The sequence below is a fragment of the Dreissena polymorpha genome, chromosome 16 (assembly GCF_020536995.1).
Source record: "Dreissena polymorpha isolate Duluth1 chromosome 16, UMN_Dpol_1.0, whole genome shotgun sequence".
Taxonomy (NCBI): Eukaryota; Metazoa; Mollusca; class Bivalvia; order Myida; family Dreissenidae; genus Dreissena; species Dreissena polymorpha.
In genome coordinates this window covers 24,558,321-24,585,731 of record NC_068370.1, presented here as the reverse complement: position 1 = coordinate 24,585,731, position 27,411 = coordinate 24,558,321, and the positions used below count along the sequence as shown (strand labels likewise).

The window sequence follows — 27,411 nt, the reverse complement described above, 5'->3', positions numbered from 1 at the left end:
GTCTTTTCTCATGAATATTTTAAATAAATCTTTGTAAAATTAAATCTATTTTATTTTTAGAAGGGGTTTCTGTTATGGCATATGATGTATCTCTTTCAGCAAGCGTGATAACTTTAATTTAGCATATTACCTACATTTTGACCCAACGATATTCTAGGATTGCTCCCATTAATGGTTTTTCTGGCTTTTGATTGGTAACTTTCAAAAGTACTAACTCAAAAAGCTTTAGTAAGCAAAACCATCGTCTGTACACAAGATGTATGTTAGCCCAAGCAATGAAATTGTAGGTTATAATCTGATGAAGTTAAAACATATTAAGTACAATCCTACAGGCCTAGGAAGGGGCTTGCTTCAATGCTTGCACTTAACACCCCTTCTTAACAAATAACATTTTACTTTATAATATTCTAACTATAACTTGAATGAGCTGTCATGTTTGTATATGCATGATTCAGTTATTATTGTTTTATATGAATAGATAAATTTTGTATTTACATATTAAACAAATTTGAGAATTTTTTTCCTGCAAGTTTGTGGTTGCTTTTCAATCACATATACAAACGTGGTTTGATATGCATTTGTACCAGTCTTTGTAATATATGGATTTTCTGCAGCAAATAAATGTGTACTAACAAAAAAAAAGTATTTTGTTGTGGCTGTTTCAAAGTGGATATTCATGAAATTATATTTAAACAGTCATTGCAAGTTATAGTTATAAATTTTTAGAATCAATGTGACACAATTTTGTGAGTGTAAAATATGGCATCATGGTAACTCTAAATAAGCAAGTGATTTTTGACAAACATTTATGCATTCTCGAGATAATATGTGGGAACAGTTTTCATTTTACAAGCCTGTTTGACCTCAAAAGGCATAATTAGTTATATAAATTATTTGTACTCACTCACCAAAGTCAGCAAAATTAAAAAAATATCACTAAATTTTACTTACATGTTTCATTTGTAACACTACATTAACCAGTAAGCTAGTAAGAACTTAAGACAGGTGCAGACTTTAATTGAATTCATCATCATCCTCTCGCTATGCGTTACTTCCCACCTCCTATGCCCCATGTACACAATGCCATATTGAGCTTGCTTAATTCAACACTTATGCCATGGAAATGTAATTGCAAGGCAAAATGAAATAATAAACAAGTTGTCTAAATGTATATTGGCAGAATGAAATAAGAAAAACAAGTTGTCTTAATGTATATTGGCATAATGAAATCAGAAAAACAAGTTGTCTAAATGTAATCGGTAGGAAGAAATAAGCAACAGGAGTTGTCTACTAGTAACTATGTAGGATAAAATAATAAACATTGAGTTGTCTACCTGCAACTTGGTAGGATGAAATAAGAAACAGGAGTTGTCTACCTGTAACTTGGTAGGACAAAATAAAATACAGGAGTTGTCTACCTGTTATTTGGTAGGACGAAATAAGAAACAGGAGTTGTCTACCTGTAACCTGGTAGGGTGAAAACAGGAGTTGTCTACCTGTAACCTGGTAGGGTGAAATAAGAAACAGGAGTTGTCTACCAGTAACTGGGTAGGACGAAATAAGAAACGGGAGCTGTCTACCTGTAACCTGGTAGGATGAAATAAGAAACAGGAGTTGTCTACCAGTAACTGGGTAGGATGAAATAAGAAACAGGAGTTGCCTACCAGTAACTGGGCAGAATGAAATAAGAAACAGAAGTTGCTAGTTTACCTGGAATTTGGAAGGATGTAATAAGAAACAGGAGTTGTCTACCTGTAACTTTCAAAGTTGAAAGTTATTCTACTGAGATCTTTATACATTATTGCTGCTGAATTGGTAAACATACCACACAAACACAAGTTGTTTTTTACCAAAAAATATTTTTTTTTAAATCTGATATACAGCAATAGAATTTGTTAAAAATAAATCTAGCATCTATAACAACAAATATCTACGCAATAGCAAAACACAATTCAAGACTAGCGTATCAACATTTTAAAACACAATCTTGCAGGTTAAAAAAGAAAAATCTTAAATTTAAGTCTCAAAGTTTCAAACGACAAAATAGAATATAGCAAACTTTTGTAAATGTGAGCAAACAGTTCTAGTTATGAGATTGTGTGTTTATGTATACTGTAAACTTTTTCCTCTACATTGTATAACATATCAGTATCCCATCCCACGGGTAATTTGGTAATTTAACCATTCTGCTATGAAATCTTAATTACTTAAATTATAAATATTTTGCACAATAAATCTAGCAAGCATTTAACATACATGTAATACAGTGTTGAATGGCTGAAACATCTATCAAACTATTTTTTTGTTAGAAAGTCTTGTTAACTTAATTAGTCCAATTGTTTCTATTTGTGAATTTTATATTCTGCAATGGTTTTGCAATAATCAATATGGGACCAGGTATCCTATGATCAGGTTTGACAATGATTTTTGTGTTTTTATACTTGCGTGAGGTCCTTCTATTGTAAATCTACTTCTACTCAAAAGATTGACGTAGCGTAGTGAAAATGGTGTCGACTAGCGATTGGGAGATCACATGTTCGATCTCCACTGTGGGAGCGTTCTTTAGATCTCCGAGAAAGACACCAAGTACTGGTTCTACCCAGGACTCATTGTATTATAATAGTCAAAGTGCGTTGATGCTCCAGACGAGACCTGTACTTAATAGGAAAGAAGAAGACATCACAGAATATTCACATTCAAGCAGAAGATTCACAATCAAGTTGTGCACTCACTTTTTGAATCAGTTTAGATATCTATACATACACGTGGAATATTCATATGTCAGGAATTGGTGGACATGTCACATATAAAATATCCGATTATGACCTAAGCAGTACTAGCTATATAATACGGTTTTGTCTTAACTTGCTTTTGTATAAAATGAATGAAAAAAGCGGTAAACAAGTTGAAAAAGCTTTAAAGTTCGCTTATCTCAAAGGTAACAGATAAACAATATTGTGAAATGTAAAAGCATTAATATAATCTTACTTTCAACAAATAAAAACAGTATTGGGTCCTTATCAATGTGTTTGTTAAATGAAATTAATTTGTCTTCCTTCTGTTTATTCAAGCAGTTTCTAGATTTGAAAAACTAGACTAAGATGTAATTCTGATATACTTAAATGAAACAGGAACTGCAAGTTATGCTTTACAGAAACACATCTATAACATAAACTGCTATTTCACTCAAAGTCACTGAATACTAATGTCGTGAAGGGTGGACTTCCATCATTGAAGCTCAGTTCCATGTAATGCTGAAGTTGTTTTTCAGGGGCAGGCTTAGTCCATGAATATGAAGTACCTGAAATAAAGATAAAACTCAATTGGTTTATTGCAAATTATATACCAATCTCCATATAATAATGAATTCATTTGGCCGGTTTCGTCTGAATGGTTTAATAGATCTGCAGTCTAATGGCGAGATCCCCCGCTCAAACCTAACCTTCAAATAATTCATAATGAATTCATTTGGCCAAAGTCAGTTATAAAACATATGGTTTCATCTGAACAATGGTTTAATAGATCTGCTGTCTAGTTGCGAGACGGGCGCCAGAAGTCACAGGTAGCAAGTTGGATCCCCCGCTCAAACCAAACCTTCAAACTTGTGTTCTGTATGAGACATTAGAACAAGGTGCTGTATGAGACATTAGAACAAGGTGCTGTATGAGACATTAGAACAAGGTGTTGTATGAGACATTAGAACAAGGTGCTGTATGAGACATTAGAACAAGGTGCTGTATGAGACATTAGAACAAGGTGCTGTATGAGACATTAGAACAAGGTGCTGTATGAGACATTAGAACAAGGTGCTGTATGAGACATTAGAACAAGGTGCTGTATGAGACATTAGAACAAGTTGCTGTATGAAACATTAGAACAAGGTGCTGTATGAGACATTAGAACAAGGTGCTGTATGAGACATTAGAACAAGGTGCTGTATGAGACATTAGAACAAGGTGCTGTATGAGGCATTAGAACAAGGTGCTGTATGAGACATTAGAACAAGGTGCTGTATGAGACATTAGAACAAGGTGCTTTATAAGACATTAGAACAAGGTGCTGTATGAGACATTAGAACAAGGTGCTGTATGAGACATTAGAACAAGGTGCTGTATGAGACATTAGAACAAGGTGCTGTATGAGACATTAGAACAAGGTGCTGTATGAGACATTAGAACAAGGTGCTGTATGAGACATAAGAACAAGGTGCTGTATGAGACATAAGAACAAGGTGCTGTATGAGACATTAGAACAAGGTGCTGTATGAGACATTAGAACAAGGTGCTGTATGAGACATTAGAACAAGGTGCTGTATGAGACATTAGAACAAGGTGCTGTATGAGACATTAGAACAAGGTGCTGTATGAGACATTAGAACAAGGTGCTGTATGAGACATTAGAACTAGGTGTTGTATGAGACATAAGAACAAGGTGCTGTATGAGACATTAGAACAAGGTGTTGTATGAGGCATTAGAACAAGGTGCTGTATGAGAAATTAGAACTAGGTGTTGTATGAGACATTAGAACAAGGTGTTAAATGAGACATTAGAACTAGGTGTTGTATGAGACATTAGAACAAGGTGCTGTGTTCTTGGGGCTTCACATGAGGTCTCAAAATAAAATCTTGCACAGGAGGTCTGCAGTAATTGATCTTAGCTCTGGGAAAACGGGGCTTAATTCAAGAAAGTAAAGTTTCGTCCCATATAAGCCTGTGCATTCTGTACATGCTAATCTGGGACGACACCTTCCCCTTTTATATTTTTTTGCATTTAAAGGAAGTATATTTTTAGTGAAAATCCAATGTAGGTAGATACTGTCGTCCCTGATTAGATTGTGCTGAATACACAGTATAATCTGGGAGGACACACATGCCCTGTTTTATTATGGTGTGGCTCAATTGCACTTTCCCCCTTAACCCAATTAGCAAGCCTTTTTTTTTGGGGGGGGGGGGCTTATTGACATATTGAGAATCAAAATGTACTGAATAAAGATGAACTACACACACATAGATTTAGATGGAGTGCAACATGAAAGAACCCTGCAGGAACTGCAATGTTTAAGGTCTTTCCAATACAGACTACAAACACACAATTCAAAAGATGGAGTGATGTTGCGAAAATAAATGTGCATACAACCAAAAAGGGAAAACACAATCTATGATAAAAGTATACTTTAAACTCTCAACTTAAATCATGTAATAAGGGGTATAAAAAAGCTTCAAACATTATTGAATTACATCAATTTTGGTAAAAATGTAATACATTTAAACAAAAATAACACAAAACAGCCATTCCAAAATGCAGTTTTTTTCTCATTTTTACTATTAATAATACCATTATAAACAAACATGTTCTAGATGCACTTGCTTACCCTAGTATCAGTGTAGTATGTGAACCCCAGAGTGGTGCCACCAGCTGTGACGCTGGAAGGTCGGGAGGTCATGCCAAGGACCCAGACTTCATCAAACACCAGACCTTCCACTACTGTGTGGTTAGTGTCCACAGACATGCTGACCGTATTCTGTGGAAACAAGGTGAAGGTTGAGGTTGACAGAGCAATATGTGAAATACAGGCATCTCATTGCCATTGGATACATTGCAACAATGAAGGTGTTTGCTTTTCGAAACCTTTCACAGAAATACTAGATAGTCTGTACAGTTTGCTCATAAAAGTAAGTAAACAAAGGTTATGATATAATACAGAATCAAAACTATTGTTACTCTTTAAATATGCCATGTTACTCTTTAAAATCTGCATTTTGTTTGGATCTTCAATTTGAGTTTTGAGGATTTTTTTAGACTTAGGATATGAACAATTGTTGTCCATTTCATTTCATGATTTAATATATATGAGGACAAGCAAAAATCAACAAAAATAAGTCTCAATTTACCAGTCGCCAAATACGGGATCGCTCCGCCCACTAAGTTGTGTTTACATAAAAACGCTTATTCCATTACTCTGGCAGTCTTTGTTTGTCTGACCATGTGGCCGCAATAAACGAAATCGGATTGATTATTATGTGAGTTTGATTGACAGCTGGCGAGTGGTCAATAAACAAATATTTTTGGTTTCACTGTTTTTTAGAAGGAACACATGCACTGATAAATCAAATAATCATTTGTCACAATCTTTTAAAAACAAGCAAATTCGTTGAATTGATATCCCCCGCCAATATGCTTCTGGACACAAAAGTGTTATATTTGACACTCAAAAAAGCATTTTTTCAAGATACAAAGGGCCATAACTCTGTTATTAACAGATGGTGTACAATGACAATTGGTGTGCATCATCCTCTTATCCATATATATACTCATACCAAGTTTCAATGAAATCCGCCAAAGCACTTTCAAGATATGGCCCCTGACGGACGGACGGAGGGAAAGACGGACAGACGACGGAAAGACGGACAGACGACGGACAGATGGACGGACGGACAAAGCCAAAACAAGATCCCTCCGCCTATGGCGGGGGATAATAAACAAAAGGCAAGATTTCATAAAACCTTTGTTGAGTGAATATCCCAACAGCAAACAGTTTTTGAAGTATGTACACCCCTGTATTCCAAGATTTCCTTACATAAATTGTAATACCAGAAAACACACTGAAACCAGCAAACTTTACCGACGTTTGTATTAATCCTTTTCAAAGCATATTGTTTTCAATTCATGTATGTCAGCTGAACTGTCATTCTTATATTTAATTTCAGAACACCTCTAATATCCATCGAACAATCAGATAGATTAACAAATGTTTGTACTAAACCATCATTTGTAATCCATCATAAGTTTGGTTTCATTGAGTTAAATGTGTACATAAATAATCCATCCACCCAGCATAAACAAGTGGTTGATTTGTACAAGGAACTTACATTTCGGAAGTTGAAGCTGGCAAAATAATATTGTTTAGTTTCAATTGTGCCTGAAAAAAAAGAAGCACATGTTTGAAACATATAACTTGTGTTACTGAGTTTCGACTTAAGACCACATTATCTATAAGATATTAATAGTTTTTAACATGGGTATTGGGTCCACCTTGGCTCACTTTTGTCTGTATTGGTCGTATAACATCAGCCATATTCATAGTAAAGTATCAAATAAGTATTATTTCTGTCTTTCTGCCAATCATTTTTTAAGTGTTCAATGAAATACTTATTTTGCACATTACTGATAAATATTTATCTATAAATAATATAAATGTTAGCTATAATTACATTTATAACAGATCTATACAAATCTATTTTTGCCATTTTAAATCTTTCAGTGTACATAACATATCGCACTTAGAATAGACTACAGAACAGAACTATAAGTGGACACATTTGTTCAGATACTATACTGTTTTAAAATTGTCATTGTCACAGAATTTAGATATCATGCATACGCCAATCCGCTTCCCAAAAGGACTCTATACTTACCTATACTGTCACCATCGTCCCAGAATAAGTCACCAGTGGCAGTCCCATTGTTGTCTGGAATCACTGTCAGTCCAAGAGTGTTCTTACGACTGAAATTAAAGACAGCAATTCACAGAATTGTGATGAGTCAAAGAAGATTGAGAAAGTTCATGCAAATGAGCCTCGCACTGGCTAAATGCATGCACATAAATTCATCCCAGATTAGCCTGTGCAGTCCACACTGGCTAATCAGGGATCACAAACTCCGCCTACTGGAAACTGGAATTTCTCGAACAAGAGCTGTATTTGTAAAATACAATGCCTCCTACTGCGCCGCTTTGAAGCCATATATTTGACCTTTGACCTTGAAGGATGACCTTGACATTTCACCACTCAAAATGTGCAGCTCCATGAGATACACATGTATGACAAATATCATGTTGCTATCTTCAATATTTCAAAAGTTATGACCAAGGTTAAAGTTTTGGGACAGACTCACACACACACACACACACACACATACAATGACAGACAGGCCAAAAACAATATCCCCCCAATCATTTGATCCGAGGGCATAAAAAGAGACTTCCTATAAAAGAAATACACACGCATTAGGCCCCATTTTCCCAGAGCTAGCAAAATGTATAATACCAAATAATTATAAGATTAAACTGTTAAATGTGTTAGTGGTTGGAACTTAAATTAAAGTCATAATCACAAACTCCATTGAAAAACAATCATGATAATGCCATTAGAAACTACAATTTGCAGAGGCTAATTTTAAATCAACTAATTTACATGTTATATAAATTACAAGGGGTGTATCATCTTGTGTACCTGAAAACAGTGTTATTTGCTGGCTTCTGTGTAGGTATAATGTAACCTCCTCTCCAGAACAGTGGTATGTGATCCCTCGGTGCGTTCACCGTTACCGTAGTGCCATGCTCTTTTACCTCTGCACCCTGGGTTTCAAAGAGAACATTATTTTGTCGTAACAACAAATTTGCAGTATAAATAAAAATATTGTAATGGGTACATAATGAGTCAGGATATACACCAACATATGTAACTCTGATGTTTTTGTTTCATCACGCCGGAATCACTTTTGAAATACAGTTTTTAAACAAGAAGGCCAGGATTGCCGTCTATCTCTCACCTGATCCAACTCTGTCAAGTTTTCCCTCATTTGGAGATGAATGTTTTCATATTTATTTTTGAACACTTATGTAGAAACACTCTTTGTCGATTTTGAACACATAAATGACTTACCGTGTAATGATCAAACCAACGAGCCGCTGGAAGATAAACATCCTTGTGGAGGTGGCCCTAATAAACAAACAAGGGACAAAATTGTCACAAAACCAGGTTTTCAATTTGAAAAAAAGTCTGATAAAGAGAGACATCTCAAACTGAACTGATTGTTCATAGTTACCACCCTTGTTTCAAAATAAATATATTTTTAGTCGTGGCCACCTAGACCTTGGAGATATCGACGTAATTCTTTCGTGCCACACATCGTCCAATGATGGTAAACAAATGTGCCAAATGATTTTAAAATCTCACAATGAATGACATAGTTATGGCCCAGACAAGCTCATTTATGGCCATTTTTGACCTTTGAACTCAAAGTGTGACCTTGACCTTGGAGATATCGACGTAATTCTTTCCCATGACACACCGTCTAATGATGGTGAACAAATGTGCCAAATAATTATAAAATCTCACAATGAACGACAAATTTATGGCCCGGACATGCTTGTTCCGCCCGCCCGCCAGCCCGCCGACATTCGCCAATCTAATAACCAGTTTTTTCCTTCGGAAAACCTGGTTAACAACAAAATTGCAGTCCAGATTGCATCATTCATGTGCTGAAATGTGTTCATGATAATCACTGCATTTAAAATTATAAAAAAACATACATGTATATAAACATTATAATACAGGGTTATCTGTTTCAGTTTATACTTAATTGTTTAGTATTTCACAAGAAGTTACAGTTTGGATACTGAGAATTGTGTAAACGACTAGAATGCTACCTCATATGTCCACTTACCTGTTCCACAACGGGAGCTATGAGGAATGAGTCGCCCCACATGAACTGTGTATCAATGGAGCGAGTGCGTGGGTCCTTAGGAAAACTGGAAATTAAACCGATCTGAGCCTCTGTCTGTGAAATCAAGGCTTAATGCATGTACGTGTCGTCCCAGATAAGCAAGTGCAGTCCACACAGTAAAATCAGGGATGACACTTTGCACCTAAATTGGATTTTTCGCTTAGAATAGATTTCCTTTAAAAGAAAAAATACCATAAATGCAAAAGTGTAATCCTTGATTAGCCTATGGGGACTGCACAGGCTTATCTGGGGTGACACTTTACTAGAGCAAGGCTCATCCACAAAGATGAATTGATTGCAAAGATAAGTGTTGACAGATTAGAAGAATCCAAATCCATATTACATATAATACAAAATGTCATGGGTTGAGTGTGAAACTATGGTGTCTGACACACGAACAGTATGCAGACACCACGTGTCTCACTCAACACTCAATTAAGATGAATGCAAATATTTGTCCCTATTTTTTATACAAATAGACTTTTCCAAGAACGCCATCAGTATAAAAACACAACTTTTTTTAAATCTTGAATTTATGCATAATTAATAGTTTTTGTATTTAAAAGTAGAAAGGTGTCCAAATGACACAAAATTAATGCTGCCTTGCCTTTGGGCCAAGCACATGCACATTGGCTCTTTAGCCTAGGGTATTATTATAGGTTAAAGGTTTGAGTGTGCAGCATGCTTGTTAAAGACCCTTGTTCTGACATGACTATGTAGTAGTCTTTGAAGCACCTAGCAATATTGAATGTCCCTTAAATTGTAGAGGTGACAGTTTTAGAAACATATGCTTAATTTTGTAATAATTTATTTTCATGCAATGACATTCATACATCGATAAAAAAAATAATGGTGACAGTGTTAGAAACATATGCTTTACTTTATAACAATTTATTTTCATGCAATGACATTCATACATCGCTAACAAAAATAATGGTGACAGTGTTAGAAACATATGCTTTACTTTGAAATAATTTACTTTCATGCAATGACATTTATACACGTAACATAAATAATACTTAATACTCCTTCATCATTCTTTTTGTACCATTTTTCAAAAGATGAGAGCAGGGGGGAGCGGGTAAAAGACTTGTAAGTAATAACAATTACTTGTACTGCAGTTATTGGAATAGAATGACACACAGACAGAGATAACGCTTACTGCTGTTTGACCATTCAAGGACAATAGAAGATGTGGCATAAATAATAAGAGCCTTGCTGTGGAAACATGACATGTGGAATAACATAAACAGCCTCGCTTTGTTAACATGGGGCTTAATGCATATTCGTAAAGTGTCTTCCCACATTAGCCTGTGCAGTCTACACAGGCTTATCAGGGACGACACTTTCAGACTCATGGACTTTTGTGTTCCAAGTAAGTCTCTGCTTAAAGATAATTAGGTCTAGGGGGAAAGTGTTGTCCCAGATTAACCTAGCAGACTACACAGGTTATTCTGCAATGACACTGTACACATATGCATTAAACCCCATTTTCCCGGAGCAGGGCTCAAAGCATCGTGTAAAAAGTTAACCTACTTGTGGAACATGGATCTGATGACTGTTCCACCCTGCGTGTGCACACGGTAGAACTGTGTGTACAGGAATGGCAGCAGACTGTAACGGATCTCCATGGCACGCTTGGATGAGTCTGACATGTGGGGACCAAACACTGACGGGTCTTGTTCCTGTAGGATAGGAATGAATAAAACACATGAGGACCAAACACTGACGGGTCTTGTTCCTGTAGGATAGGAATAAATGAAACACATGAGGACCAAACACTGACGGGTCTTGTTCCTGTAGGATAGGAATGAATGAAACACATGAGGACCAAACACTGACGGGTCTTGTTCCTGTAGGATAGGAATGAATGAAACACGTGAGGACCAAACACTGACGGGTCTTGTTTCTGTAGGATAGGAATGAATGAAACACATGAGGACCAAACACTGACGGGTCTTGTTCCTGTAGGATAGGAATAAATGAAACACATGAGGACCAAACACTGACAGGTCTAGTTCCTGTAGGATAGGAATGAATGAAACACATGAGGACCAAACACTGACGGGTCTTGTTCCTGTAGGATAGGAATGAATGAAACACGTGAGGACCAAACACTGACGGGTCTTGTTTCTGCAGGATAGGAATGAATGATACATGTGAGGACCAAACACTGATGGGTCTTGCTCCTGCAGGATAGGAATGAATGAAACACATGAGGACCAAACACTGACGGGACTTGTTCCTGTAGGATAGGAATGAATGATAAACGTGAGGACCAAACACTGACGGGTCTTGTTCCTGCAGGATAGGAATGAATGAAACACATGAGGACCAAACACTGACAGGTCTTGTTCCTGTAGGATAGGAATGAATGAAACACATGAGGACCAAACACTGACAGGTCTTGTTCCTGCAGGATAGGAATGAATGAAACACATGAGGACCAAACACTGACGGGTCTTGTTCCTGTAGGATACGAATGAATGAAACACATGAGGACCAAACACTGACGGGTCTTGTTCCTGTAGGATAGGAATGAATGATACACGTGAGGACCAAACACTGACAGGTCTTTTTCCTGTAGGATAGGAATGAATGAAACACGTGAGGACCAAACACTGACGGGTCTTGTTCCTGTAGGATAGGAATGAATGAAACACATGAGGACCAAACACTGACGGGTCTTGTTCCTGTAGGATAGGAATGAATGAAACACATGAGGACCAAACACTGACAGGTCTTGTTTCTGCAGGATAGGAATGAATGAAACACATGAGGACCAAACACTGATGGGTCTTGTTCCTGTAGGATAGGAATGAATGAAACACATGAGGACCAAACACTGACGGGTCTTGTTCCTGTAGGATAGGAATGAATGAAACACATGAGGACCAAACACTGACGGGTCTTGTTTCTGTAGGATAGGAATGAATGAAACACGTGAGGACCAAACACTGACGGGTCTTGTTTCTGCAGGATAGGAATGAATGATACATGTGAGGACCAAACACTGATGGGTCTTGCTCCTGCAGGATAGGAATGAATGAAACACATGAGGACCAAACACTGACGGGTCGTGTTCCTGTAGGATAGGAATAAATGATAAACGTGAGGACCAAACACTGACGGGTCTTGCTCCTGCAGGATAGGAATGAATAAAACACATGAGGACCAAACACTGACAGGTCTAGTTCCTGTAGGATAGGAATGAATGAAACACATGAGGACCAAACACTGACGGGTCTTGTTTCTGAAGGATAGGAATGAATGAAACACATGAGGACAAAACACTGACGGGTCTTGTTTCTGCAGGATAGTAATGAATGAAACACATTGAGGACCAAACACTGACAGGTCTTGTTCCTGTAGGATAGGAATGAATGATACAAGTGAGCACCAAACAATGACGGGTCTTGTTCCTGCAGGATAGGAATGAATGAAACAGGTGAGGACCAAACACTGACGGGTCTTGTTCCTGCAAGATAGGAATGAATGAAACACATGAGGACCAAACACTGACGGGTCTTGTTCCTGTAGGATAGGAATAAATGAAACACATGAGGACCAAACACTGACGGGTCTTGTTCCTGTAGGATAGGAATAAATGAAACACATGAGGACCAAACACTGACGGGTCTTGTTCCTGTAGGATAGGAATGAATGAAACACATGAGGACCAAACACTGACGGGTCTTGTTCCTGCAGGATAGGAATAAATGAAACACATGAGGACCAAACACTGACGGGTCTTGTTCCTGTAGGATAGGAATGAATGAAACACGTGAGGACCAAACACTGACGGGTCTTGTTCCTGCAGGATAGGAATGAATGAAACACATGAGGACCAAACACTGACGGGTCTTGTTCCTGTAGGATAGGAATAAATGAAACACATGAGGACCAAACACTGACGGGTCTTGTTCCTGTAGGATAGGAATAAATGAAACACATGAGGACCAAACACTGACGGGTCTTGTTCCTGTAGGATAGGAATGAATGAAACACATGAGGACCAAACACTGACGGGTCTTGTTCCTGCAGGATAGGAATGAATGAAACACATGAGGACCAAACACTGACGGGTCTTGTTTCTGCAGGATAGGAATGAATGAAACACGTGAGGACCAAACACTGACGGGTCTTGTTCCTGCAGGATAGGAATGAATGAAACACGTGAGGACCAAACACTGACGGGTCTTGTTCCTGCAGGATAGGAATGAATGAAACACATGAGGACCAAACACTGATGGGTCTTGTTTCTGTAGGATAGGAATGAATGAAACACATGAGGACCAAACACTGACGGGTCTTGTTCCTGTAGGATAGGAATAAATGAAACACATGAGGACCAAACACTGACGGGTCTTGTTCCTGCAGGATAGGAATGAATGAAACACATGAGGACCAAACACTGACAGGTCTTGTTCCTGCAGGAAAGGAATGAATGAAACAACAAGGACCAAACACTGACAGGTCTTGTTCCAGCAGGATAGGAATTAATGAAACACATGAGGACCAAACACTGACGGTCTTGTTCCTGCAGGATAGGAATAAATGAAACACATTAGGACCAAACACTGACGGGTCTTGTTCCTGCAGTATAGGAATTAATGAAACACGTGATGACCAAACACTGACAGCTCTTGTTCCTGCAGGAAAGGAATGAATGAAACACATGAGGACCAATCACTGACGGGTCTTGTTCCATCAGGATAGGAATGAATGAAACAGGTGATGACCAAATACTGACAGGTGTTGTTCCTGCAGGATAGGAATAAATGAAAAATTCACTATGTTAAGTGGGCATGTCACAAGCTAATGCAGCTGAATATTTTTTAAACATAGTTATTCTAAAAGAAAGTTATTCTTTAACAATTAATCAGTATTTCTTATATATATAAACATATACAAATTCATCACTGTGACATTTTCAGAAAAATTACCAGTGTGTGTATCAATATAAAAGAGATTAATAACATTAGTCGTAGATAAATGACAAGTGTGTCAATGGATAGATAGATGGATAAAAACATGAAAAAATGGTCCAGCCTACTGCTCCTAATCCCTTTTTCTTCATTAAAGGGTTTACAATTACTAACAGATAAATCACAATGTTTGCCTGTACCTTCATATTGAGTAAATGATGGTACCTTCTAAAAGTACCAGTATAGAAGGCCCCCAGGTACCTTCATATTGAGTCCATTGTGGTCCCTGCTGAAGGTATAGAAGGCCTCCATGTACCTTCATATTGAGTCCATTGTGGTTCCTGATGAAGGCAAAGAAGGCCCCCATGTACCTTCATATTCAGTCCATTGTGGTCCCTGCTGAAGGTATAGAAGGCCCCCAGGTACCTTCATATTGAGTCCATTGTGGTTCCTGCTGAAGGTATAGAAGGCCCCCACATACCTTCATATTGAGTCCATTGTGGTCCCTGCTGAAGGTATTGAAGGCCCCCACATACCTTCATATTGAGTCCATTGTGGTTCCTGCTGAAGGTTACAATAGAAGGCTCCCACATACCTTCATATTGAGTCCATTGTGGTACCTGCTGAAGGTATAGAAGGCGCCCACGTACCTTCATATTGAGTCCATTATGGTTCCTGCTGAAGGTATAGAAGGCGCCCAGCTGCATCCAACGTTGACACATCTCCACGCTCGGCTCAGAGAAGAACCCACAAATGTCAGCACCAATCTATACATGGAAAAGGTTTTGTTTTAAGCGTGTACTTGGAATTTGTTAGCTCAATTCGTATGAATTGCAGATTAACCTATGGTTGACTTCTTAATATTTTTATATATAAGTTTGTGCATACTATGTTAGAATAACCTATAGAAAATATAATATTTTTTTAAGGATATCTGTCTGGATTTTGTGTAAAGCATAAAATAAACATATTAATCATACTCATATTTCCAGAATTGCATTACATTGAAATAAAATATAGTGCGATCTTGAAATTTGAACTTTCAGAAACATGCATTGCACATAACACATAAGATAAACAGGTTGAAAACGAGTGGCATTTTTTAAAATTTAAACTCAAATGATGAAGTTACAATCTGCATGAGCTGTACATGTATTATGCAAATATGTGCAGCATGACCTTTTGAGTATGACATTGACCTTTGAGCAAGGGACACAGCTGACCTTCCAATAAACATTTTCTTACCGAATGGAGAGCATCAAATTGTTCATGGAAAAATGGAATGTGCACCATTTGTATGAAACATATATTTGAGTAATGGCGTTAAAGTATGACATTCGTGTTTGACCTTGGAGCATCATGCCATCATGGTTACCATTTGAAGCTATTAATTTTAAATGGTCTCATGAACAATGAAGTTACAGAGCATATAAGATCAGATGGAAGGACACACAAATATACAGTAACCGCCATAAAGATACCGTAACCACCATTGTAACAGACATTTGCAGTACACCCACTCACTAGCAAGCCCACTCAACACAAATACTGTAAGTGCATATAACTTAATGTTTCACTTACGTAAGGAATTCCAAACAGGTTAAACTCAATAATTCCTGAAAAAAAGAACAAAACTTTATTAATTGTTGGCTCATATAGTGCTCAACTAAATTATTTCTAATCTGACAATATATTTTCACTGAGCATTGGTTTAGTTTAAAACATGTTTAAAATATGTATAATTTGAAATTGATTTGGAATGAATTTCGAAACCTGTTAATGATCTACTTAAAATGTCCTTGAAAACACAAATAACAATGATAACATACTATTAAATTTTGCTAATACACAAAACACAAGCTTATCTTCACTTCTATGGGGGTCATGGACACTTTTTTGTACATATAATACCATCTATATATATAATTATAGGACCACTAAATTTTCAGTACATAAAAAGCAAGACTATTAAAATGTCATTATATCAGTACCAATAATTGAGTCATGGAGGTTTCGCCAGAAGCTGTCATTGTCTCCGAGCCAGTGGCCGCCATAGTGACCAGACGATGGGTACGTGGACCTGGAAATTACAATACCACGTCTGCCCGTGGCCCTCTGCAGACCTCTGGAATTAGCAGTACATCTTGAATAGATCACAAACTGTGCAATGGTTCCTAATCTTACTATATACAGTCCAACCCCTACTTCCGGTCACCCCTCATTGCCGGTCACCCGCGACCGCGACCGTCGATTAACACTATATAATGCACCCCTCTTAAGCGTTAACCCCGTTTCTCCGGCCAGCGGCCAGCAATTTTGCATCCAAAATGTTAAATTCCCCCCATATGAGTGGTCACGCGCAAGTAAGTCAGTCATGTACATTGGCAAACTTACACAGATGCAACGGCGAAAAAATCGATACGTACTTCCAGTCTGCGGTTTAGGCTCTGTAGTACTGAAGCGTGATGTGTGATAAACATTTTGACAGCCAGTTTGCAAATTGCAATTAATTAGCGGCGGATTATCATGTTATCGGGTTAAAAGCAATATGCGACCGTTTGATCTTTTTGTTTCCGCACGTGCGAATATCACCTATTATTACTGGAAAGGAGATTCTTAATTTATAATTTATTATTTGTAGCTCATACTATTTCAAGCACACATTCATGACAATTATCGGCTAATTAAAAGTTAAAAGGAACAACAAAACTTTTAACCGAAATCAACTGATCTACATGTTATCTGTGCTACAAAGTTTTTATCCATAAATCAATACATGCATGCTTTCGAACCATGGGTATGGCGTGACATTGTACATTGGTGCATAATTTTCGCGCGCTTTTGTCGGGACAAAGGAAATACACGATGCTAGAATTTGTAAACGTCTGGTTAACATTAAACAATCTGGAGTGTGTTTCGGATTACAAATTATTATTCTCATTTGGGAATAAAACAAAACATTTATAATTGTTTTATATTTACAATGATTTCAATATTAATTTTGATAAAACCCTTTACGCGGCGAAAAAATGTTTCTGTAATATTATGCATGAAAAGCACGATTACCAGGAGGATTACACCCGGTTGCTATTATCAGTCTCTTAAGTAACTGGCCACGATTTTATCGTGAAGGAGATCACTGTCGGGACCAATTCGTGCGGTAGGTATTCAAAGCCATAAAACTGCAATAAACCGATTAAATTCTCAATTTATAGTGACACGGGAGTTATTCACGCATAACTGATTTATAACTGTTCCCATCTTAAGTGCATTGGGGCCATACAACGCGCATTGTGTAAACAATGAATCATGAGAATGATTCTTTTTCATTGACTTGATTCTGATGATGATGATGATATTGATGATGATTAGAAAGATGAATAGAATATTTCTTTGAATGAAAATGTTGTCTTATAGCTGATTTTAGAAAGGAAGAAATAAAATTATTTTAAGTCTATACATTGTTTAGTACATGAACACATATTTACCATTTTGTTTATACCCCGCTTAAGCAGCCAATTCGGCTGTTTCCCTTGACTGGCTGCTTAAGAGGGGTTGGACTGTACATGTATATAAGATTGTAAAATGATCATGATAACACCTTGTGCAATCGGTTGCACAATGCTGACATAAAACCCTGCATAGATCCTGATATACAGAAATTGGATCCAAAATAAAACGCAGAGATGTTGAATATTTCATAATTCACCAGTATCTCAAAGATCTTAGAATGAGTCTGATCCTGATGCAAAGATAATATCTTTAATATAGATATTCAGCACACTGCATGCCATAGATCATACAAACATTCAGATCTAAATGATCCAAACTCCAGAGTCATGATGGTAAGTTAAATAAAGTTATAACAATTGCTAACCTTTTCAAAAGGTTTTGCCACTCTGATATGCCCTTTGACATGTTTGTACTCCCTTTGAAATTGACCTTTCTTACTAGATTAAAGTTTAAAAGGCTTTATTTTCAACGCTTAGGTACCAATGAGCAGCAAACAGCATAAAACCTAAACAGACTGCAAGTTACTTTAAGGCTGTTCTGGTTTTATGCTGGTTGCAATATATAGACATTTTTATTTTGCTTCTCAATGGGAAAATGTTAAACCAGTCTCTACTCTCTGCTCACATGCTGGTGGGTTGGGTCTGACTCCAGCCATACAGACTGTGTACATCGTAGTGTCGGAAGGTTCCCTTCCTCTGCTCACCAATCATGCATAACGTCTTGTCTGACAACACGTCTCCAAGCAGGGAACCTGGGAAGGATTAAGTTTGTCATTTTGCTTTTAAATACTTGTATAATAAGCTTCTATTTAATTGTTTCAACTTGGCTAAGTATTCAAGTGGGATATACTGAAATTCAACAATTACTTACTGCTTGCTCGTGTTCAAAAACGATTTTACTTAGACAAGATACTTGACTTGATTTTGTGTTAAATTAGTTTTCTGGGTATGTCCTTTTATGTCCTTTTGTTATTTGTATAATTCTCCCTACATGTTCTTTAGACAAATCAAGGATACAATTGATGCCTCATGAAAATCATGCTTGACTTTGTTTTATCTATAAATCAGGAATACAACCCCTAAATACACGAGACTTATCCTCTCAATACACTACTTACGGGGTCTGTATGGGGGCAGGTCCCAGGTGTTGTTGTCTAGGGTACATTTCAGGGTCCAGTAGGGCGTGTCCTTTTCTGGCCAGTTCCATGGGCGCATTCCATTAGTGTCGAAGTTGGATGGCTCGTTCATGTCCTGAAAACAATACGGCAACTAAAATAGGGATTTTTTTTATTGACACTATGGACTGGTTAGTATTCACTGATTTGTCTGCTACAAGATAAGCTGTTATCACATGCCATAAACTGTTTCCCATGTAAAATAATAATTACAAATATTTTTATTTTACACACGTGTAATATACTTTTTAAGCGTTTTCATTGGCTTATTTTTGTCTGAATGACCAATAGCATTGTGTTATTTTACATTCGGGATTGATGATTATGTTTGCGTAAATATTTATTTAATTTGCTCATTTAAAAGCATGTGATAAAAAAAATCTGACACTCATTGTCATTTCATACCATATTTTATTAAACTCGTCCAGGAAATTCGTTAGTAAGCTCGCCAAAGGATGGCTTACTAACAAAATTCCTGAACTCGTTTAATAAAATATGGTAATATATGACAATTTGTGCAAGATCCTATATTTATCATTTAGATTGTATGATTGTTGAGGATAGTAAAAAATATTATTTGCCTTCAATAAGTTCTTAAAAAATTTTTTGCTTCAAATGCAAAGTTGTACAATGAAACTTTATGAGCTGCATACACAAAAACATTTAAACGTAATATCAGTATTTCATAAAGCGGTCTGATTTAAGGTCATTAAAATTATATATTGATTTTGCAAATTTCTCCACACATATTTTTTAAAGGACTTAACAACTAAGATTTATAAGCCAAAAACATTACCGGAACACTCCCTGACTTTGTTATATCTACTTACAGGTCAATGTACTTCTTAAGAACATGAATATAAGTATGACAAAGTTTGGGTGATATGGTCGGTAAAGGACAAATTTAAAAAAGGCAACAAATATAATACAGTTGTGGCAAACAGTGCTGATGTTATAGTAAATGGTATAACCTATTGAACTTGGCATATTATAATTTATGGATGGTGAACAATTATTACATGACCAAATTATTTAATAATCAAAGTATTTTTTTTGATGATAGGCAACCCATGCGAAAGACAAAAAAATCTTACCAGACATGAGGTGCCATAAGTTAAAAAAAATTACCAGACCTCACCAGATTTTAACTGACCTCGTTCTTGTTTAACTGAACAAAAGAAAATACCTTATATAGAGTTCATTTGTATTATTGACGTTCACAATGTTTAACAATTCAAATAAATCAAATATCCTACATAATTTAAACTGTTCTATGAAAAAAGGTGAAACTTTCAGTTAAAAGTGAAGACAGCTTTATGATTTTTTTTTAATACATTACAGGTAATTGAAAACAGCAATCTCAGAGGGGGTAATGATGTGATAATCAAGATGGTGACAGGTCAGTGCCGAAACAGGTGCTTTTACGCAACTGTATTGTCTATATTACTTTTGTTTAATTTTAAAATGCCGCTCACTGTCTAGTAATATCCGTAAGAAAGTGATTAGTGTTTACTTGCTAAGTATTTTCTTAGAAGGGGCTGCAATTTTTTGATCCCGCTAAGAAAGTTTTGTAGCGAGTGAAGTCAAGATATGAGGGAATATTAAAACGAAGTTAACAATCATCACTTTTTGACTGGTTGCTAAAATCTGTTTTAATTTTAAGTAAAACAAGAGATTGCCAAGCAATATTGTCCCCTACCAGTGAAACTCCACCATTGTCAGTAAAAAAATATTATTATTTTATATTTGTTGCCATAGCAACCAGAATTCTTGACATGAAACAAAATGAAATGATGTGCATAATCACCATTTTGCCATCTATCCATGTTTGAAGTTTCATGAAAAAATATGAAGAACTTTAAAAGTTAGCGCAGGATCCAGAAAAGTATGACAGACAGACAGACTGACAGACGGTGCACAAACCATAAGTCCCCTCCGGTTTCACCGGTAGGGGACAATAAAGTAAACCAGTCCGTAGTTTTTTTATTTATATATTTTCACAGTTTCGTGTTCATTTTTAACCAACATTTTACATATTTATTTTTTGTCGGACACGGACACGACAGTTTCAAAAATAGTATCGGCAGATTTTATTGGATATGTCTGAGGTCCCACGTCTTTCGCATGGGTTTATAAATGATAGTCATAAGCAACAATCAGGTATATAAAAAAAAATGTATCAGAAAGTGTTTCTCAAAAATGAAATTGTAAAATCTGTTGCACCTGTCATGTATGAAACGAAGGACATATGATCAAGACGATCACTATATGCCTCCAGCAATTAGATGGCAGAGGCATAGATAATTATGGAAAAAGCTATGTTATCTATAACTTACAATCCACAGGCCATCAAATTTAATGGTTTTGTGCCATTCCTCAATGGTATCTGCCCACCAATCTTGGGTTTCATTCAACAAGAAGTCTGGGAATGCAGTCTTTCCTTTCGGCCATAACTATACATGTACAGAAAACTACAGTCAGAGATTTAAATCTTCAGTATTACAAGGGTTTACCTAATGAGTTAAAAATAAGATAATATTACATAAAATTACAATATAATGATGCCACATTTTTGTGTTTGTCCTTATGTGTTTGGCCAAACTTGCTATTTCTGTAACTTACAGGTGTAAAATCTCATATGGCTCATTATGATATCTTCATAGCTCTTAACATGATATAAGTATTGAACATTACATAGCTTTAACATGATATTAGTATTAAACCCTTCATAGCTTTAACATGCTATCAGTATTGAACATTACATAGCTTTAACATGATATCAGTATTGAACCTTACATAGCTTTAACATGATATCAATATTAAACCTTACATAGCTTTAACATGATATCAATATTGAACCTAAGATAGCTTTAACACCATATCAGTATTGAACCCTACATAGCTTTAACACGATATCAGTATTGAACATTACATAGCTTTAACATGATATCAGTATTGAACCTTACATAGCTTTAACATGATATCAATATTCAACCCTACATAGCTTTAACACAATATCAGTATTGAACCCTACATAGCTTTAACATGATATCAGTATTAAACATTACATAGCTTTAACATGATATCGATATTGAACCCTACCTAGCTTAAACATGATATCAGTATTGAACCCGACCTAGCTTTAACATGACATCAGTATTGAACCTTACATAGCTTTAACATGATATCAGTATTGAACCTTACAAAGCTTTAACATGATATCAATATTGAACCCTACATAGCTTTAACATGATATCAGTATTGAACCTTACATAGCTTTAACATGATATCAGCATTGAACCTTACATAGCTTTTACATGATATCAGTATTGAACATTACATAGCTTTTACATGATATCAGTATTGAACATTACATAGCTTTAACATGATATCAGTATTGAACCTTTAAGTTCCATAGCTTAAACATGATATCAGTATTGAACCCTACATAGCTTTAACATGATATCAGTATTGAACCCTACATAGCTTTAACAGGATATCAGTATTGAACCCTACATAGCTTTCACATGATATCAGTATTGAATCTTACATAGCTTTAGCATGATATAAGTATTGAACCCTACATAGCTTTAACATGATATCAGTATTGAACCGTACATAGCTTTAATATGATATCAGTATTGAACATTATACAGCTTAAACATGATATCAGTATTGAACTTTACATAATTTAACATGATATCAGTAGTGAACCTTACATAGCATTAACATGATATCAGTATTGAACCTTTCATGGCCAATCATGATATCTTATTGAACCTTACATGGCCAAGCATGATATCAGTACTGAACCTAACACGGCCAAGCATGATACCAGTATTGAACCTAACATGGCCAAGCATGATACCAGTATTGAACCTTACATGGCCAAGCATGATACCAGTATTGAACCTTACATGACCAAGCATGATATCAGTATTGAACCTTACATGGCCAAGCATGATACCAGTATTGAACCTTACATGGCCAAGCATGATATCAGTATTGAACCTTACATGGCCAAGCATGATATCAGTATTGAACCTTACATGGCCAAGCATGATATCAGTATTGAACCTTACATGGCCAAGCATGATACCAGTATTGAAGCTTACATGGCCAAGCATGATACCAGTATTGAACCTTACATGGCCAAGCATGATACCAGTATTCAACCTTACATGGCCAAGCATGGTATCAGTTTTGAACCCTACATAGCTTAAACATGATATCAGTATTGAACCTTACATGGCATAGCATGATACATGAAATACTGTCAGCCTTGAATTTACAAAGACCAATATGATATCTGAGTAACTGTCAATAGTTTAAATTTAAATAGCCCAACATGATATCCTTGGTAATATTTGTTAACAGAAATGTTACATTTTAACTTACATATCCCAGCATGATATCTGAGGTTCCGTTTGGTCTGGAATCAGCAGGTCCCTTTCCAGGTGGCCACTTTATGAACACATCACGTGTTACACCAGTCTCATATGGCAAATAACCAGTTACATTGGAAACAAGAGCGGGATCCTGAGACAGAAAGAATAATATCACATACAAAGCTATTTATTTTTGTATATTCGAGTGTAATATGCAGATTAAGCACAAATGAACAAAATAGTTATATTAACCCATTTCTGCCGAGTGGAGTCTCCCATCCTTCCAAATTGGATCAATTTATTTCCAAAGTTATGTCTAGTATATTTATTTCTATATTTAGAATATTTCTTACAGAAATTCCTTTAAGCAAACAGCGCAGACCCTGATGAGACACCGCATCATGTGGTGTCTCATCTGGGTCTGCGCTGTTTGCCAAGGCCTTTTTTCTAGACGCTAGGCATAAATGGGTTAACTTGAAAAATTGCATGGGTGGTTCAAAAGAATACAACTTTTATACTTTCAACATGTAAATCAAATGTAAAGATTTCAATGTTTCTTCATGACTATAAAGCCATTCCTTAGACTTTAATGAGAACTAGAACTGTATGCATATACAACATACACATTATACAATCTATGAAGCCACCTACCCGGTATCTGTAAATATTGTACATAGAAGGTGGAGACACAATTCTATGGTCGAATGGAAAACTTATGACATTTCTGTATAATATAAATTATTATTTTTCATGCTAACGGCTAAATTTCATACTACCACGACATAAGCATCAATAACATTTCACTTGCAGATTAAATGCTGACATGGTTTACTACAAATGAGTCCCACTCCGGGAAAAAAGGACTTTATGCATCTGCATAAGGTTGTGTCCCAAATTAGTCTGTGCAGTCCATACAGGCTAACCTGGGACAACACTTTCCGCTTTAATTGAATACTTTTTAAAAGGAAGTCTATCCTAAACAAAACAGAAAGTGTTGACCCAGATAAGCCGTGCAGACCACACAGGCAAATCTTGGACAACACTTTATGCACATGCATTAAACCTCTTTTCCTTGGCTTATATATACAATTACTACAAGCGCTACACCCACCAGTATGATGATGAAGTGCATTCCGCCAGCCTGTAGTTCCTGGATGTATTCTGGCAGGCCTGCAAAGGTCGCCGCGTCGTATGTGAAGTCCTTACGCTCGTCCATGTGGTCGATATCAGCGTACTGGATATCCTGACAAGACCAGACCCAGCGTTTACCCTTTACCACTTAGATACGTATTTTGTCGCATTTTACGTCCCTTCCAAAGTTACATTTAATTATAACTATCTTTCTTACAAAATTCAAATTTTAAAGGTTTCATTTCCAACCCTCAGTTACTGATGAGCATTTGTTACTCGCAGGCTGTTCTGGTTTTATGCTGGTTGCAAAAGCCATTTTCACCCTGCTTTTTATTGGGGAAAGGGTTAAAACACACAGACATATAGTAACATTTAACATAAAATACAGAGACAATTCAGGTTATGAAAACTAAGTGGTTTTACTATGTTCAGCATTTCTGTATTATTTGTGACTCCTAAAATATTAATGTATGTAGAAAGATATTTATTACATTTTAAAAAGATAATATGTTTAGATTTGCTATCTGACATCATCACTGAAGTTTTGGGACATTATAAGATTTCGGACAACCTATTTTTAAGCCAAAATAATAATTTGTTGTAATTTTTCTGACACCAAGACTATTTGCTTTAATACGGCAACATACCACAGTTAAGTTTTTTAACCTAATATTGTTTGTAAAATGCAAAAAAATATTTTTTTTAAATGTCATAAAGCTTAATAGAAATAACGGTATGCGTAAGAATTCTATCACAGCTCAAAAAAAAAAATACGTTCCTCATTTCTCAAAAGGTTAAATATGCAATCAGCCTTGGTAAAGAGAACTGTTTTCTTAAACATTGTAAGAATTTATACTTTCCCTGTATTGGTAGAGAAAAGTATAACATAAATGATTTCTGTGCTTTACTTTTTGTTGATTGTATAAGGTTAAAATGCTAAAAAAGTCATATCCAAGTCCAATCGAACGAATGTCACAAAAGAGTGAGCCTTGTTCTGCAAAAATGGGCTTTAATGCATGTGCGTACAAGTGTCGTCCCGGATAAACCAGGAAATCTCTTTTTACTGAAAATCCAGTTTAGGAACAAAGTGTTGTCTCTGATAAGCCTGTGCAGACAGCTAATCTGGGACAATACTTTACACACATGCCTTAAGCCCAGTTTTCCCAAAACAAGTTGTGTATCCATCCTCTAAACAGAATAGGCATCCGCAGACAGTATTTCAACCTACATGAGGTATTCCTGCAGCCTGGGTCCTCTCCACGGCGACCTTGAGGTTGTCCAGGGAGTTGTAGCCCCAGCGAGACAGCTGGAAGCCCAGCGCCCAGTAGGGGACCAGCACTGGGGTACCTATCAGCTGTTATCAACCAGGGTCTCATTAGGCATTATCTTAGCAAGGACTGTATACAAGCAACGTAACCCTTTACCACTCAGAAACACACATGGACTCATTTGAAGTTCCTTTTGCAATCAAATAAAAGTTAAGACTTTTCTTAATAGATTTAAGTTTTAAAGGATTCATTTCCAACCATAACGTACTGATGAGCAGCAAACAGCATAAAACCTTAACAGACTTCAAGTTACTAACAGGCTGTCCTGGTTTTATGCTGGTTTCATATAGCTATTTTCAATCTGCTTCTGTGCAAAAAAGGGTTAAAGCCAATTCTAAGATTTGTTTCATTACTTGAAATATAGTAAACGATGAAACTCAAGAAACTGTATAAGGACAGAAATTCTTGCTTTTATCCATGATTCTAACCGAACACCAAGCATAAAAATTCAATGACAAAAACTGGGATCATGGCCGGGCAATTGTCCATGAAAAGCATAGCATGTTATTAAAATGAGTGCAGGATTTTAGAAAACACACTGTGGTTGTAAAGGTACTTAACACATTGGTAATAAATTGATATTATTTCACATACTTGTAATGATTTTAAAATTGTTTCATCTTTTTTAACAGTTTGGCATATAATTGTCTCCTTTATTATTTTATTTTTTTTATTCAGTATGTTTTACCATTTTCAATCTGATCATAATTTATTGAATATCATTTACTACTTATTTTGAACATTATAGTTCACATTTTTAATAAAATCCCAGACATTCGTGACAAGTACATTAAGTGTCTTTAAATGCCTTTTTGGAGCCAATGAAATTTTATTACACACTAGCGTGTAAGAAAACTGATGTAGCACTTTTCATTAAGTCATACCAGACACTTAAATCTTTAGGTCATACTAGACACATAAATCTTTAACTCACTACACCTGTTGATATTGCTGGACCACAGATTCCGGGCTGGGTCCCATGAAGAAGTAGAAGTCCAGGACTCCTCCAATGGTGCGATAGGTGAGACGAGGATTGGGGTCCAGTAAAATCTCTGAAAAACAAGATATATGAGGTAGATCATATGACAATGGGTCTTATACCATATGTGGCCAGTGCAGATAAAGACCAGCGGGTACATCTTCTCAACATATTAACCCATTTATGCTTAGTGGACTCTCCCATCCTTCTAAATTGAATCAATTTATTTCCAAAATTAGGGATGTCTAGTATATTTATTTATATATTTAGAATATTTCTTACGGAAATTCCTTCAAGCAAGCAGTGCAGACCCTGATGAGACGCCGCATCATGAAGCGTCTCATCTGGGTCTACGCTGTTTGCCAAGGTCTTGTTTTAGACACTAGGCATAAATTGGTTAATATAATGTGTCTGCTACCATGACAACAAAACCTAGAGTGACCTTAGGGTGGAAAGGGTAGCT

At 36.3% G+C, this 27,411-nt stretch overlaps 1 protein-coding gene across 5 annotated transcripts in view; it reads right to left on the bottom strand.

Moving 5' to 3' along the window:
* Positions 1–1,158: 1,158 nt before the first annotated feature.
* The window catches only part of LOC127861997 (sucrase-isomaltase, intestinal-like), a 103,185-nt gene continuing 76,932 nt past the window's right edge, over positions 1,159–27,411 (bottom strand). For 3 of the 5 annotated variants that reach the window (XM_052400839.1, XM_052400840.1, XM_052400841.1), the window contains 18 exons: positions 26,909–27,021; positions 25,870–25,995; positions 24,622–24,753; positions 23,521–23,661; positions 21,459–21,575; positions 19,066–19,198; positions 18,573–18,699; positions 16,427–16,560; positions 16,017–16,051; positions 15,086–15,202; positions 11,044–11,192; positions 9,448–9,532; positions 8,664–8,720; positions 8,232–8,356; positions 7,416–7,504; positions 6,870–6,919; positions 5,372–5,521; positions 1,159–3,301 (listed from right to left, as the gene is read on the bottom strand). In XM_052400839.1, coding sequence (XP_052256799.1) covers positions 3,239–3,301; positions 5,372–5,521; positions 6,870–6,919; positions 7,416–7,504; positions 8,232–8,356; positions 8,664–8,720; positions 9,448–9,532; positions 11,044–11,192; positions 15,086–15,202; positions 16,017–16,051; positions 16,427–16,560; positions 18,573–18,699; positions 19,066–19,198; positions 21,459–21,575; positions 23,521–23,661; positions 24,622–24,753; positions 25,870–25,995; positions 26,909–27,021 — 1,943 coding nt within the window. In that variant the 3' untranslated portion in view covers positions 1,159–3,238. Of the gene's footprint in view, positions 3,302–5,371; positions 5,522–6,869; positions 6,920–7,415; positions 7,505–8,231; positions 8,357–8,662; positions 8,721–9,447; positions 9,533–11,043; positions 11,193–15,030; positions 15,203–16,016; positions 16,052–16,426; positions 16,561–18,572; positions 18,700–19,065; positions 19,199–21,458; positions 21,576–23,520; positions 23,662–24,621; positions 24,754–25,869; positions 25,996–26,908; positions 27,022–27,411 lie in introns of those variants that run through there. The other 2 variants (XR_008040389.1, XR_008040390.1) reach the window with 2 other exon arrangements.